This window comes from Castor canadensis, chromosome X (assembly GCF_047511655.1).
Source record: "Castor canadensis chromosome X, mCasCan1.hap1v2, whole genome shotgun sequence".
Classification (NCBI taxonomy): domain Eukaryota; kingdom Metazoa; phylum Chordata; class Mammalia; order Rodentia; family Castoridae; genus Castor; species Castor canadensis.
Window position 1 is genome coordinate 108,657,831 of NC_133405.1, and position 17,430 is coordinate 108,675,260.

General features: G+C 39.4%; 2 protein-coding genes across 2 annotated transcripts in view; both read left to right on the plus strand.

The window, feature by feature from the left end:
• Positions 1–17,430, plus strand: part of Prrg1 (proline rich and Gla domain 1) — a 110,001-nt gene that overhangs the window by 69,778 nt on the left and 22,793 nt on the right. The gene's annotated exons all lie outside the window — the stretch shown is intronic.
• LOC109681932 (ferritin heavy chain-like) lies at positions 12,727–16,633 on the plus strand (the record flags this gene model as incomplete). Its single annotated transcript, XM_074063478.1, has 1 exon — positions 12,727–16,633. A coding segment is annotated over one exon (807 nt), but the record flags the coding sequence as incomplete, so codon positions are not given.

Consider the following 17,430-nt stretch of genomic DNA (forward strand, 5'->3'; position numbering starts at 1 on the left):
CTTCTTTGTGGTTTTGACACTTGCTCTTTCCTCTTCCTCATAGGCATGTCTGAGCTCACTGATTATTCTCAGGTGTTTGCTCAACTTCATTTTCTCAGTAAGGAAGTATCCTATCTTAAATTGCAACCTTGACTCCCTTCCCAGCACTTATCACCATCTCCTATCCATTTGTTGTATTTGTTCATTGCTTGCTGTCTCCCCAGGATTGTTAGTTCTATGACAGCAGTGTTTTGAGTCGGTTTTGTTCATAGTTATGGTCCTTAGCAGTACTGGCACATAATACGGGTTGAATAAATATTTAATTAAAGAATGAGCTAATGGATTGTATATTACAGAGTACATTTAATGCATAGGAAGAGGTGATTTAAAACTTGTTCACAAGATGGCTGAGAGATGTGGACTTTAAAATGAATTTTTTTTATGTTGGCATTATGTTTGTTTCTTTCTTTTTTGTTTAAAGTCTGTCATCCAGATCTGCTTACGCCATTAAAACGATACCATTTCAATAAGGTGTATTGAAGGGCTTTTGGTCTAAGTGTCATAAAATTGGCACTCTCATCCTTTATCTACTTCAGAACAAGTATTTGAGAATAATGTTTGTTATGTGCTAAGAAGGATCTAGCCTTGGATGATAGTTTCATCTTAATCTTGGCAGTGAAGAAAATGATTGGCTTTTGATATTTGCTTTCTACTCTTAGATTTTCCACTTAATTACCTTTTTGTCTAAAAAAGTGACTAAAATTTATCACTCATAACAGATTTACTGACACATATTTGAATTCCCCCCAAAGTGGACTGTGAATTTAGAAGTTGTGTTCATAGAATCTCTTTTCCTAATTTGGATCACAAATCTAATTATACAATGTGAGAAAAGGTATTGTGCTCAGTGTTCATTTTCAACATGTAGAACTTGGGTCAGATTTATTCAGCTGTTATCTGGTGAATATCTACTATATAACACACAGAGGACTGAACACTGAATAAGGTACCCCTCCCTTATGCTGTTTGAGATCTGGTAGAGACAGCTGACATGCACATAAAGGCTCATTTAAACACTTCAGTATCTTAAATATATATAATTTTTATTTGTCACTTATACCTCAATAAAGCTGAAGTAGAAAAAAGCAAGAGTTATCTGAACACAAGGCCTAAATCCTCTCCTTTGAGAATCAGGTGGACCTGATTTGGGTCTCGGCTATGCCACCTATTGCTTCGCAACAACCATTTTGCCCTTATAGGCTTTAATTGTTTAGCCTTTAAAAGGGGGAATTATACCCACAGCATTAAGTTTGTGCCTAGCACAAAGTCTCAATAAATATCTTTTATTCTGGTTTTTAGGTACCCTATTTTAGCCACTTTATTTAGGAATCATTATTTAATCATTTCTTTCTTCTCTCTAAGGGACCACAAGTGTTCTCTTCATTTTTGAATTTAATCTTGAGCTACCATGAAGAAAATACTAGTAATTCTTTAAAACAACTATTTCAGAACTTTTCTTCACAAACAATTTCTGTTTTATTTTGCTTGGGCCCAAAATGGTTGTCTTCAGACCTCAGAGTATATAGAAATAGTGTGGGTGCTTATCAAACCTGCATAGTCCCAATTAGCACCCAGTTCTGTTTTAGGTTATTGTTGTTTTTGTTTCATTTTATTTCATTTGGTTTATGGTGGTTTTGTTTTGTGGTCTTGAAGACTGAACTTGGGGCAAGTGCTCTACTACTGAACTATATCCCCAGCCCAGTTCTGCTTCTGTTTTCATGGGTTTTGTGTATGTGTTTGTGTGTGTGTGTGTGTGTGTGTGTGTGTGTGTGTGTATGTGTGTGTCCATTACTAGTGTTTGAACTCAGGGCCTCAACATTTGGTAGACTGGCACTGTACCACTTGAGCCATGCTCCCAGCCCTTTATGCTTTAGCTATTTTTTGAATAGGGTCTTGCTATCATGCCCCGGCTGGCCTGGACCACAATCCTCCTATTTACTCTTCCTGAGTAGCTGGGATGACAGGTGCATGTCACCACATCTAGCTTTTTATTGGTTGACATGGAGGGTTTGCTGTTTTCCCTGGCTGACCTCAAACCAGGATTCTCCCAATCTCTACCTCCCAAGTAGCTAGGATTGCAGGCAAGAGCCACTACACCCAGATTGGATTTTTTTTTGATGGGAGTGGTTAGTGGGGTTTGAATTCAGAGCCTGGAACTTGCTCGAGCCACACCTCCAGCCCTTTTTGTTTTAGGTCATTTTTCAGATAGGGTCTCACATATTTGCCTGTGGCCAGCCAATGAGATCCTCCACCTATGCTTCTGGCCTAGCTAGAATTATAGGAGCAGCAACATGCCCAACTTTTTTGTTAAGATGGAATCTTACTAACTTTTTGCACAGACCTGCCTTGAACCATCATCCTCCTGATCTCCACCTGCAGAGTAGCTGGGATTAAATGCATGAGGCACCATGCCTGGCCCAGTTCTGGGTTTTTTATACCATTCTACAATAAAAAGAAAATAAGAGTTTTTGGGGAAATAGCTGATTCTAAGACTGGACATATTTTAGTACCATAAAGTAAGAAATGCTAAAGAGAAAAAAAAGCAATGGGAACATGTCAAATGGATTCAGGAGCCACCTGAAGGACACCTCAATGGCTAAAGCTGACAGTTTGAGCAACAAAATAAATAATGTGATATTGTATTGTAACTCAAATCATAAAGTAAATGCACATAGCCCATAATAATATAAATAAATGGGAAAATAAGTAAATACAAATCTACAGTACAGAAGAATTCCAAATTTTATATGTAAATATTCCCCACTCCTGGAGGTAGAGGTTAATTCCCTGCTTCCTTGGAATATAGTTTGAATTTAAAGGTCTACTTTCAAAGAACAGAATATGGAAAAGGAAGGAATAACTTTATAGTGGAGAAACCTGGCAGACACTACCTTGACTGGGTGATCAAGTTTAGCATCATCACTGATACATCATATATATGATATGCTGAGAAGGGACTTCATTTCTGTGGTATTTGTCCTAAACTCATAATCCTAGTATAATCATGAGAAAGTTACAGACAAATCAAAACTAAAAACATTGTACAAAAGGTATGACTGTGTTAGTTGGCTTTCCATCAATGTGACAAAATACCTAAGAAAATCAATTTAAAAGAAGAAAATATTTACTTTGGCTTACAGTTTCAGAGGTTTTGGACTATGGCCTTATTGCTTTGGGCCTGTCATAAAACAAAACATCATGACAGGGAGTGTGGCCAAGCAGGTCTGCTCGCCTTGTGGGCACACCCCCAATGACCTAACTTCCTTCAACATGAGTTGTGAGAGGACATTAAGATACAAATCATAACAGTGGCTACTCCTCCTCAAAACTGCCAAGGTCATGGAAAATAAATGTCAAGGCTGAAAAATAGTCACAGACCAGAAGGAGACTAAAGCGACATGATGGTTAAGTGAAATATGAATTAGAGTGCATAACAAAAGGACATCAGTAGGAAAACTAATGAAATCCAAGTTTGTTTAATACTAATGGACCAGTAGTGGTTCACTGTAACAAATATACCATGGTAATGTAAATGGTAACACTAAGGAAAATAGCAAGTGGCAGGATTTATTATATTCTAAAGCCAAGTAGTTTACCTAAAACCACCAACGTAGAATAATCAAAGAGGTCTGCAGTGAATGATATTTCTGGATGACTTTCTTATCTGGGCGCATCACCCAAAGTCTTTATCTCATTCCTTGTACACTCCATGTTCCATCTACTCCACCCCCAGATTGTGACTGTATTTTAGAAACTAAGTTATTAATATCCAAATATTTGAGATCTAAGCCCAGCAATTTCTTCTTAAAATAATCTCTCTTATTCTAAAGTGTTGCTATGTACATTTTTGTATGTTATTAGGAAAGAAAGAGATATTCAGTGCCTCTTCAAAGTAGGATATGTTATAAAAGCTACATTGGAAATATTTTAATTCATAGTCCATGGTAGGAGGGAGCATGTAGACACTTGTAGGTGAGGATAGTGATTTTAAGAAGTGCTCAGAGTCTGAGATTTTTTAGGAATTGATCACTAAATTCCAAGAGGTGACTTATTTCATTTTAAGCAGAAACTCAGATTCTCCAGCACTGTTAGGAAAACTTCTGTTTCAGTTAGCCTCGTGACCTGCTGATGGCTCTTGAGCCAGATTTAGAACTTTGCCCCCAACCCTAGTGACTAAACACCAGTGAGGGAATGCAGGAAGGAAGGTGGAAGTCAAGTTTGGGCAAATGAATATAGGAGACAAACTTGAGGCATCACTGTGGCCCTCTTCCAGCCCTATCCTGTGGATTTCCATCTGGATCTTCCCATACTATCCCAAGACTCATCCCAGGTCCACTAGGGTGGACTGAATACATACATTTTCCTTCAGACACATGGCAATGGTTGGTTTCCTGGGGCTCCAAAAGTCTTCCTTACTTCTTTTGGAACCTTTTGAGAATAAGTTAAACAGGACCAAAGTAGGTCATTTTATATAATTGGTGTTCTGAGCTACTGAACAAATGAAGATCTGACTTTTGCAGGCAAATACCACAATGTCTCTTACATGATCATTTAAAGTAAATTTTTATTGATCATATTGTTGATGTTATTCTAAAGTTAGTAGTGAATTTTAGTCTCTGGCAGTTGAACTCTTTTGTAGATTAATAAATTGTATGTAGTCTCAGTCATTCTTATCAGGTTATAGTACTAACATAATTGAGAGGGTTTCAGCCTGTATAATACTAATGAAGTGTTATACTTGCTGCTGTGGGAGTCTCTCGGGCCCACACAAGCAGTCTGTTAACCTTCACCTGAAGTCAACTCAACAGGTTTTCTCTTCTAGTCCCAGTTAACCTTTTACAGATTTTAACTCAGAGACTGGGTACTGGTAGGATGGATAGGTCCATTTCTTGTCACTTGTAAAACCAGCTGCACCATGGATGTAATAATGTCTGCATATTATAGGCAGTAGTGTGTAGTTAATGATGTCCTGTTTAACCTCCAAATATGCTGCTATTTACCCATGACTAACCTGAAAAAACATACAGAATTTCAGAATCTTCAGTGCATCTTGATATAATTAATTTGCCAGAAGTTTTTTTCATTGATCTGGTAGAAACCCAAGGGTCCCATGGCCATATTGTTCCTTGCACTAGAGTTTAAGGTTACATAAATGATAAGTCAGTGTCTAAAAAGACCCCTCCTTGTGTAGATAATTTAGTTTGATAGTCGAAAATCCTGTTGATTAGAGACAAACAGATCTCATATCTATCTAATCACTTAGACTGTTTCCAAAGCTTAGTGATTGTAAATTGTGTTGCAATAAACATGGGTGTGCATGTGGCTCTGTCCTCTCCTGGTGCACATTCCTTCAGATATATACTCAGGAGTGGTATTGATGGATGGTATGGTAGTTCTAGTTGTAGTTTTTTAAGGAACCTCCATATTATTTTCCATAATGGTTGCACTAATTTACATTCCTATCAACAGTGTACAAGTATTCCTCCATCCTCGCTAACATTTCTTGTTATTTGTGTTATTAATGATAGCAATTCTGACAAGAATGAGGTGGAATCTCAATGTCATTTTGATATGCATTTCCTTTATGGCCAAGGATATTGACCATTTATTTATATATTTGACCATTTGTACTTCTTATTTTGAGAATTATCTGTTTATTCATTTGCCCATTTATTCAGTAGGTTTGTCGATTCTTTGCAGGGTTAGTTTTTTGAGCTCCCTGTATATTCTGGTTATTAATCCCTTGTCAGATGTGTGGCTGGCAAAGATTTTGTCCCATTCTATAGGCTTTGTCATTCAGTCTAGTGACTGTTTCCTTTGCTGTGGAGAAACTTTAGTTTCATGCAGTCCCATTTGTCATTCCTTTCTCCTCATTGCTGAGCTATTGGAGTTCTACTCATGAAGTTATTACCTATGCCTGTGTGGTCCAATGTATCCCTTATGGATTAATTTTACTGTTTCACATCTTACATTAAGATCTTTAATACATTTTTAATTTATGTTAGTACAAGGTGAGAGATTGGGATATAGTTTCAGTCTTCTGCAGGTTAAAATCCAGTTTTCCCAGCAACATTTGTTATAGCAGCTATCTTTTCTACAATGCATATTTTGGGCGCCTTTGTCAAAAATCAGATGACTGTAGTTGTGTGGGTTTGTGTCAGGGTCTTCTATTCTATTCTGTTGGTCTTCATGTCTGTTTTTGTGCCAGTGCCATGCTGTTTTTATTACCGTGGCTCTGTAGTATAGTTTCAAGTAAAGTATTGTGATACCTCCAGGGTTGCTCTTTTGGATCAGTGTTACCTTGGCTATTCAAGGTCTTTTGTGCTTCCATATGAGCTTTAAAACTAACTTTTCTATTTTGGTGAAGAATGTCTTTTGAATTTTGATAGGGATTGCATTGAACTTACAGATTGTGTTCAGTGGTATAACCATTTTCACAATATTGATTCTGCTGATTGATCAACATGGGATGTCCTTCCATCTTCTAATGTCTTCACTGATTTCTTTCTTAGTTATTTATAATTTTCATTGTATAGGTCTTTTACCTCCTTTGTTAAATTTGCTCTAGGTATTTAAATTTTTTGAAGCTATTGTGAAAGGTATTGTTTTCCTGATTTCTTTCTCAGACTGTTCATTGTTTATGTATAGAAATGCTGCTGATTTTTGTGTATTGATTTTATATCCTGCTACTTTGCTGAATGTGTTTATGAGATGTAAGAGTTTTTTGGTAGAGTTTTTATGGTCTTTCAGATAGAAGATCATATCAGCTGCAAATAGGGATAATTTGACTTCTTCCTTCCCTATTTGAATCCTTTGTATTCTTTTCTCCTTTCTTACTGCTCTGGCTAGGAGTTCTAGTACTTTGTTGAGTAAGAGTGGGGAGAGTAGACACCCCTGCCTTGTTCCTGTTTTTAGAGCAAATGGTTTCAGTTTTTCCCCATTTACTATGATGTTGGCTATAGTTTGATATATAGCCTTTATAATGTTGAGGAACATTCCTTCTATTCCTAGTTTCTTCAGAGCTTTTATCATGAAAGGATGTTGAATTTTGTTGAAGGCTTTTTCTGCATCTATTTGAGATGATGATGTGGTTTTTGTCCTTGATTGTGTTTATGTGTTTTATTACATTTATTGATTTAAGTATGTTGTTCCATCCTTGTATCCCTGGAATGAAACCTAGTTGATCATGGTGTATGATCTTTTTAATGTGTTATTGGATTCTGTTAGCAAGTATTTTATTGAGGATATTTGCATTTATGTTCATCAGGGATATTAGCCTGATACATCTGTACCTGGCTTTGGTTTTAGGGTAATGCTGGCTGTATAGAATGAGTCCAGTAGTATGCCTTCCTTTTGTACTATATGGAATTGTTTGAGGAGCATTGGTGTTAGTTCTTCTTTAAAAGTCTGGTAGAATTCAGCAGTGAATCCATCAGGTTGTGGGCTTTTCTTTATTCAGTATCATTGTTTGTTTTAGGTCTGTTTAAGCTGCTAATGTTCTCTTGGTTCAATTTTGGTAGGTCATATGTGTCAAGAAACTTATCTTTTTCTTTTTCATTTTCCAGTTTGCTGGAGTATAGGTTTTTGAAGTTTTCCTGTATGATCTTCTAAATTTCATTGATGTTTGTTGTAATATTCCCTTTTCATCTCTGACTTTATTTATTTGGGTCTTCTCCTTTCTTCTTTTAGTTAATTTAGCTAGAGGTTTGTCTAAACCTTGTCTTGTTTATTTTTTCTAAGAACCAACATTTTGTTTCATTGATTCATTTTATCATTCTTTTTGTTTCCAATACATTGATATCTGCCTTGATTTTTATAATCTCTTTCTGTCTATTACTTTTTGGCTTGGCTTGCCTTTGTTTTTCTAAGAGTTTGATGTATATCATCAGATTATGTATCTGAGATCTCTAATTATTTGATGTGGGCACACATGGCTATAAACTTCCCTGTTAGATTGCCTTTGTTGTGTCCCACAGGTTCTGGTAAATTGTATCTGCATTGTCATTTGAGTCTAGGAATTTTTTTAATTTCTTTCCTAATTTCTTCAGTGACTTATTGATCATTCAAAGAAGTGTTCTTCAGGCTCCATGAGTTTGAATGGTTCCTGTGATTTTCCTTGCTAGTGATTTCTAATTTTACTCTATTATGGTCTGTTAGGATACAGGGAATTATTTCAATTTTTTGTATTTGTTGAGGTTTGCTTTATGACCTAGAATGTGATCTATTTTGGATAAAGTTCCATGGGCTGCTGAGAAAATATGTAATTTTCTGCCATAGGATGGAACATTCTGTAAATATCTGTTAAGTCCATTTTGTCCATGGTATTGTGTAGTTCTAGCATATCTTTGTTAATGTTCTGTTGTACCCAGCTTGGGTTGTGGCAGAGCCCTCAGGAGAGGGTAGCTGGGGCCAGGTAGTTGATGCTTTCCTGGCCAATTCTCTCAAAGAGCTTTGCCCTCTGAGTTGTTTGGGGTCTTTGAGGCCACTATAGATAGAGGGGTGAGACTTCCTGCTAAAATGCAGAGAGATCTGAGCAGGCAAGGCCACTCACTCTGTGAGTAGGCATAGGTAGCTTGAAAGTGTAGGGCTGCCAACCTCTGGGCCTTTTGCTGCTGTTCATATTGCCCCAGTCAAAATCTCACTCTTTCAACATCTGACTCTAGTGGCAATCTCTCAGGGAGACACTGTATTTGGAGACCTGGAACTCCCCAGGCTGCAACATTTTAAATCCCTAGACTTGCTGAGTTTGAAACTTGCTGCTTTGTCTGTTTGTAGTCCAGCAGCTGTTCTAACTTGAGTTCTCATCAGTGGGGCTGGGTGTTTTGTTTTTTAAATTGAGCTTCTATGGATCTGCTGTGGCAGGATTGGGCAGGGCAGCTGACATCTAGACATTTTTTGCTATTTTCCTGCCAAGAATGCTGGCATTGCCACATCTGACCCTCTCCCTCACTAAGTTTGCCTCTGGAGGCAGATTCCCATGCAGACACTGTGGCTGGGAGTCCCAGAACTCTCTGGACTGTGATTTTTCAAATCTCCTGAATGGCTCAGTCCCCAAGTTCGCTTGCTTGCAATGAGCTTCAGATATCTGAGCTCTCTGCCAGTGAAGTTTAAGTGCTTTGTTTTGGAAATTTTCCTCAGGCAGTTAGGCAGGCTCACCAATTCCCTACGCCAGTTCCCTTTAACTTTTCAGCTCATTGCAAGTCAAAGCTTCTCTGCTGCCATGTCAGACTCAATCCAGGAGGCCTTCCCCTCTTGGAGGTATGGGGAATGAGGAGTTGTCTAATCTGACTCTGGCCTGTCATGCAGGGGAAATTATTGTCTCAGGATATCCCCACACTGTAGTTAGGGTTTGCAGGTAGCATAGTTATTGTTCCAGAGCTAAGTCTCCCATTCTATCATGGCAGCTGCCTGGTTTACCTTGAGGTAGAGGTTTCGGCTTCCCCTCACCCCCCAGAGGGAGTTGGGGCTGGTCCTGCAAACTGTTCCCTGTGTTGTCTTTTTGATTCACCATATTTTTCAGATGTCACTCTTTTATATTTCTCTGAGGTCTTTCTGTCTGGCACTTCTAAATGTAGTCTCTTCCTTGTTATCCAAACTCTTACTCATGGAGCTTGATGGAGGAAGCTTCCACTCTTCTGCCATCTTGACCCTCCCCCAGCATTGATTATTTTTTAGATAGGATCTCACTTTATGCCTTTCTTGGCCTGGAACACAATCCTCCTATTTGTGCTTCTTCTCATAGCTTTGATGACAGGTGCATGCCACCATACAACCATTGGTGGAGATGGGGGTCTCATGACCTTTTTGCCTGGGATGCCCTTGAATCGTGATCCTCCCAATCTCTGCCTCCCAAGTAGCTAGGATTACAGTATTGAGCCACTGTTCCTGGCCTGTACTCATTTTTAAATCAATGTAAATGTTCTGTTCCATCACTGACCTTGTTCTTTATGCTGCTTTATTCCTCAAATCTACCCCAACCTTCACATGGCCTGCCATATGGGATAGGAGTGGTACAGATCATCCAGTCCACCACTAGAGCAGACATCTAAGTAACAAATGAGTGTTCTCTTCTTGCAGGTAACCTACAACTCACTTTCTAGGAGCTCCCCTTAGTTATTCATCTTAGAGTCCAAATAGTATCTTTTAATCTATTAAAGAGTGGCAGGCCAACCTATCATCTCCAGTAGTGACCAATATGACCATCTCATCTATTGTACTGCTGCTTTGGGAAGCTTAGCTGCTGAATAGGCAACACTGAACTAGTTAGGAAGTAGCTAATGTAGCCAATAGTGAGCTTCAACCTATCAGTGTAATTGATAACAATAAAATCCTCACACTGAAACTGAGATTTGAGTGGAAACCTTGGACAGCAAATGCTTGGTATATGCTTAGGGTATCTATTATTCCATCTGAAATTTGACCTCATATGCTTTCTATAGCATGCTGGCAGGAGGTTACCTATGAATTTAGAGATGGGGAGCCAGTTATTACCCAGTGAATTGTGTTCCTGAATCTAATACATTAAACCTCTCCCTCCCAAAAAGGAAAGGAAAAAAGACACAATCCATTCTTTCTGTGATATCATCAAATGACATGATAGCCAACAGAAAATGCCAATTTTCTTCTTTTTTGATAGTTGCTATATTTGTATATCATTGTGTAGACTATTTGCCCTCATTCATTAAAGGTGAGAGTTTTGCATACGTGAGTCAAGTGAACACTTTTGATTTTGCTCAGTACCAAATAACTGTGCTTATTGCAATTTGATCATTGATTGACCTACCACAATCACCCCTGGGGAGAAAAGAAGTCAGTTTCCTGATTCTGTCACTAATAAAGAGAGCAGACAATGTTGATCACTGATCTAAAAATGATTTTATCCTTTCTTCCTTGCTTAAAGAATGTCAGTTTTTTAGGAATGAAAATATACCCAATTACTAGGGATAAATCAAATTAGTCATGGTAATATTACTATTCTTATCATTTGTAGTAATGTTTCTCTGATTGACAATTTGTGTCTTCTATCTTTTTTACTAATCATGCTTTCTAGAGATTTATCTTTTTTTAATGTCACAAAACCTGAATTCTGCTCCTTTGAAAAGCATTTCCTTCCTTTTGCTTAATTTGAGTATATATTGCTCTTTTATCCAGCACCTCAGAGTAGAATGTTAGATTTCTGATTTGAGGTATTTGTCCCTTTCTAATAATGTATTATTTCAATATTTTTGATTAATTGAGACCATTATGGCCTACAGTATGGACAATTTTGATAAACAACCCATATGAAGTTGAGAAGAACATGTTTCTAGAGAATATATTTTAAAGTTTCTTCTATCACTTGAGTATTACTACTTTCTTATTCTTTCTCTTTGTGACCGTAGCAACTAATCACCAGTTGCCTACAGAGAGGAGAGCTATGTGACTTTTGAAACATATACATATATTACCAATACAGAAAATTACTTGCACTTAAGGAAATCTAAAAACTAATAATAGAATCATGGCAGTGGGTAAACAGAAGAAACTGCACTTATGAAAGAGTACCATTGTCAGACCAAAATTTGTGAGAAGTTTTTAGAAGACATGAAAACAGATGCTGTCACATTTCTGGAAACACTAGCAACAGATTACAGAAGCACATTCAAAAAAATTTCAAGCCAGCATTCAGTGACATCAAAGAACTTCAGAAGGGCCTAGTTCAACTGTGAGATTAATAATTATTCTCTAAACAGCAAATTTGCCTGCCCCTTTCTTACTTTGACCCTCTCACAGTCCTGCTTATAGAGGTCAGTAAGCACCTGTGTTTAAACTCCTTTCATCCCCCAAAACTAGATTCCAAAGACAGTGAATCAGGAAAAGAACCCAAATTACAGCAGAACTTCAGACAACTGCAGAAAGGCACAGAAGGGACACAAAACAGAAGCACCTATCACTTAAAAGATAGATCCATTAAAGTCTTCCAATACTGAGTATGTCCAAATATTTGCATCTGAGATGGTGCCCATCTCACCTGTAAGCACCATGCCATGTATCCCCAAAGGAGAACATTCCCTAATTGACACATGCCATCCTCCACGTCATAGAAGTCTATTAGTAAAGTAGAATGTGAAGAAGAAATCGTGATGAATATATAGAACTAATTCTGAAAGAAAAATCAGATATAATGCAAGAAACAGAAGACATCTTTGCCAAAAAATTAAATTCATATTCTCACAATTACGAGGAAGACAATAAGTATATGAAATGAAAAAGAGCTGTGATAGAATAGAACAATAGAATACAAGAGAAAGTACTTGAATGCTAAAATATTACTGCATAATTAAAAATTAAGTGGTGGCAAGTGCAAAGTTGCCCAGAAGCTGTTGCCCCTGCCTTGGACCAGTGACCCATGACCTCTCCTCAGAAGTGTCATTAGTATAGATATGGAAGTCAGATAGAAGAGCTTCCAGCTTTATGATATTAAATGAACATTATCACAAAAAGTACTACATTTAATGAAATAATCAACCTTGGGCAGTATTCAGAAAGCCTGATAAAGAAACCATTTAGGTGATTAATTTTAAAAGTTTGCATTTTATTCATGAATGGCTCCTCCAAAACACATGGACCAGTCAATACAGAGTTGCTGGGGTTCCTTAAGGAGCTCAGTTCGCCCAAGCCCCGACCTCTGACCCCCAACGCTCCTGACCACTGACCCTCACGCAACAGGAACTCGCCAACCCCCACAATTGCGTACTTCCGGTTACACCTCAGACCAGTCTCAGACTCCCCTCAAACTCGGTGGAGACTCCTCAGACTCGTCTGGCCTGCAGCCGGCCTTCAGTGGCCGCCCCCTTGCCCACCCTGGGGTTCCCACGAGGGCCCCGCCGCCGGCAGCGGCGCCGCTGCCCACTCCGCAGCCCACGCTCCCGCTCCTCCTTTGCCTTCTTGCTTGCTGCGCCCGTGACACCCGCCATTGTCGTTGCACAAGTGCGACAGAATTACCACCCCGACTGCGAAACTGCTGTCAATACCCAGATCCAGCTGCAGCTGTACACCTCCTATGTCTACCTGTCTATGGCCTTCTATTTCGACCGCGACGACGTGGCCCTGGGGAACTTCGCACGCTTCTTCCTGCACCAGTCACACGAGTGGACGGCACGCACCGAGAAGCTTCTACGAATGCAGAACCGGCGTGGTGGTCGCATCTTCTTGAGCCGCATCACCAAGCCTGAACGTAATGAATGGCTTGGTGGCCTCCAGGCCATGGAGTGCGCCTTCCATCTGGAGATGACAATTACCGAGAACCTCCTGGAGCTGCACCAGATGGCCACCAACAAGAGCGACCCGCAACTCTGCGACTTCCTGCGGTGCCACTGCCTGTGCCAGCAGATGGAGACCCTCGAGGAGTTGGCCGGCTACCTCAATGACCTGCGCAAGATGTGGGCCCTGGGAGAAGACTTGACCGAGTACCTCTTTGACCGGCTCACCCTGGGTGACAGAAACATGAACTGATCTGGAACTTGTCCCCATGACCGCAAGGTCTTCTCTGGCCACCAGATAGCGGGTGCACATTACCCTTACAGCATGTTCACTTGTTTTTCCATGTTTGACCATTGTTTCCAGTAAAGTTATTTGGTTCTAAGCAAAATCAAATATTCAAGTGGTTGACTCGTGTGTGCAAAACTCTTACCTCTAAAGAATGAGGGCAGATCCCCATGCACGTTTAAAACAGGTTTTCAGGCATTTTCACACATTCATGCCCAATCCTCTTGCAGCTCAGGGTCTCCAAGAGGTTGGGAGAAGAGGGGACTCAATCCACAGGCTCCTTCCTGGAAAATACCAAATTACCCTTCCCCTTATAAGCAAGGTGGGCATGGGTGGTAAAGGTGGGCATGGGTGATGAGGTATGGTGAGGTGTGATGGTTGGATTGTCTCAGGCCCCAGTGTCTGCATGGTAAAAGAATAAAAACGTGCCTTTAGGGCAGAAGAGAAAGAAATAAGATTAAGCAGAGATTAAAAGAAAAGGAATCTTTGGTATTCCTCAATGATTGTTGACCAGTATGTGAATCCCTGAGTTCAATCCCTTGTACCCTCCAGCAATTAAAGAAAAGGAACTTCAATTTTACCTCAAGAGTTTGTTTAGTAAAATATGCAAGTGTCAGTTTCTTGAATCTAGGTTACAGGAAAGAGTCCTGGGAAGAAGGCATGGCAGCGAACCTCTTTGACCAGGCCACTCTCAGTCACAGTGATAATGGGACTGGGCCTTAGCCTACTTTCACTATAGACACAGGATAATTAATTCACTGTTATCACCATTGGGGCATGCATAGTGCCTTCAGAATATTTCCATTTCTTTTTCTTTCCAAATGTACCATATATTCCATTAAAGTGACCTGATGGAAGCCCTAGAACATGGCATGGCATTGTATCTCTTTTATTAGCTCACCCTGGTCCCCAGTGCAAACAGGAAATCAGACTTAGGCTGGATCCCCCATAGACTCCAGATTGAATTCTTGTGGTCACCAGTACTGGGTGTTCATGTTGCAAAACTTGCATTTATGGTTTGTCAGGATTTCATTCTTTAATATTATTTCTTCCAATAAAATTTATTTATTTAATTTGAGACAGGGTGTTGCTAGTTAGTGCTGAATGGCCTGGAACTCACTATGTAGCCTAGGCTGTCCTTTATTTCTTCCCAAATCATTTCTTCCACTAAAGTGACCTGATACCCAAAACCCAATATTACCTCACTAGAAGGACTGAAAAATACGAGGCCATGGGTTAAGGTCATATTTGTGATATTGAACATGAAAGAGTAAATTCTCCTGTGCATTAAACCTGTGACTCAGGCTGCTTTTAATAATGTAGAAGGGTGAGGGCCATTGAAAGTGGGAGATGAGTTTGGAAACTGTTAGGGTTCTTTAAAGAAATAGAACCAACAGAATATTCTATATTTAATTATAAGAAGAGATTTATTAGATTTGCATATGATCAGAAGTTGAGTAGTCCCCAAATAGCCATCCGTAGGCTGGTGAGTTGGGGAAACTAGTAACTGCACAGCCCAAGAAGCTGGGATCCCAAAAACAAGGAATCAATGATGTGGCCTCAGTCTGAGAATGAAAGCCTGCAAGCTTCCTGCTGCAAGTGCAGTTTCAAAGGCTGAAGAATCTAGAATCTGATGCCCACAGGCAATAGCAGCAGCAAAAACATACCCACTCAAGAATAGTAGAGTGTACACATGAAATCTTCCCACTTCTTCAGCTTTTTGTTTCCCCCTATTTAAAGGTGCCACTAACATCAGGGCAGGCCTTCCCCACTTGTTTTTTTGACCCACATGGCAATCCTCTTTGTAAACAACCTCACATACACACACTCAAGAGTGTGCTTTGCAGGTTGGACATCATGTCAAAAGTTTGTAATCCCAGCTACTCTGAAAGGGAGATCCAGATAATCATGGGCAGCACTGGGGTAAAAAGCAAGACACCATACCTGAAAAATAACTAAAGTAAAAAAAATGAGGGGGGGTGCTGGCTATGTGACTCAAAAGGTGGAGCACCTGCTAGCAAGCGCAAGACTCTGAGCTCAGACCCCAGTACCGCCACCACCACACACACAAAAAAAGTGTACTTTGTCAGTTTTCTAGGCGTCTCTCAATCCAGTCTAGTATCCTGTCTAGGAGAGAAACTAGTGTGACTAAAAGTGTTGGCTAAGAAAATGTGGAAAAGTAGGCAAATTCCTGATGGAGTTTGAACAAGTCAATAAGATTTGTTCATGGATGGGTAGTTAGGAGTAGGAGATGGAGAAAACCTAGCTTTGTGTTTTGGCCTGGAGCATGTAGCTTGATGGTGTTGCTATTTTTTATCTAGGGATATTTGCAATGAGAAAACCTAGGTTGGAGGGATAAGGAAAACCTATTATATAAAATTTGATATTCCTATACACATAAAAATGTGAATGAACCACATGAGACTGGAAAAAATGAATAAGCCTTCTCTTTACCCCCTTCAACTCAGGTGGATATAAAGTATTCAACTAGATCTCTGGCACACATCATCCTATAAATGGTGCTAAAGTCATAGAACTATATAAGCTTACCAAAAAAAGTGTAGAGACACTATGATGGAGTCTACCTCACACAAAGGAGAGCTAACATTGAGGGATTTGTTAGGCATTAGAATACCCAGAGAGCTACTGCTCTCACTTTGACCTTTACCTTATTCTAGACCTCACCCTAATGTCCTCTCCCTGTGTACTCCCAAATTGGCCTGTTCTTGATCGCAGTTTAGCTCTGGTTTCTCCTTTGAGGATGTGGAGAAGAGTTCCCACTTTACCTTGCCTTTTTATGTGCAGAAAAATATTTACCAGAACAAAGAGGATTTCTTAAGGAAATGATACACGTGTATTTTTTTCCTTCCTTTGAAAATTCTGTCTTCTCTCTCAATCTGTTCTCTTCTTAAGATGAACTCTGTATGTAGACTCCACATGCACAGGAAATCAATGTGAGTCAACTCCCTGTATAGCTATCCTTATCTCAACCAGCAAAAACCCTTGTCCCTTCCTGTTATTGCTTATACTCTCTCTACAACAAAATTAGAAATAAGGGCAAAATAGTTTCTGCTGGGTATTGAGGGGGTGGGGGGGAGAGGGAGGGGGCGGAGTGGGTGGTAAGGGAGGGGGTGGGGGCAGTGGGGAGAAATGAACCAAGCCTTGTATGCACATATGAATAATTAAAAAAAATGAACTCTGTATGTAGACTCCAAGATTATCCATGTCTGTGAAAAAACATTTCATTTCTTTTGTTTTACCTGTGGATTACAAATAAAAGATAAAAATTATAGATTTCATATGCAATATTCAAAGTTTCAAGAGTATCTTGAGTTTTTTTATAGCTAACTGATTGGTTTGAAGATTGGATAAAATATGAATGTTTACCTTCCAAATTGTGTGACTGTATTTTAACCTTTTCTTAAAAAATGAGAATAATGGCTCTTTTGGTTAATTTTCCAAAAAAACTTTCCCCTTAATTCTCATTAGTCTAATCTGGTCTCTCTTCTCACTGTGTTTCTTTCTCTGTTTGTTTTGAGAACCTCTGTGTTAGTCTGACTTTTTGTCACTGCAAACAGAAGGAATTTAAAGTAGGAAGGATTTATTTTTTACTTGTAGTTTTAGAGGTTTCAGTCTGTGGTCCACTGGCTCCCTGTTTAGGGGTCTGAGGTAAGACAGAATGTCAAGGCAGAAGGCGTGGTGGAGTAGAGCTGCTTACCTAATAGTGGCTGGAAAGCAGAGAGGGGAAAAAAAGGAACTGGAATAAAATATATCTTGCTAGGGTAAGCCCCCAGTAGCCTTCCTCTAAACTAGGCCCCACCTCCTACTTTTCAATACCTAACAATAATACCATCAAAGAATTAA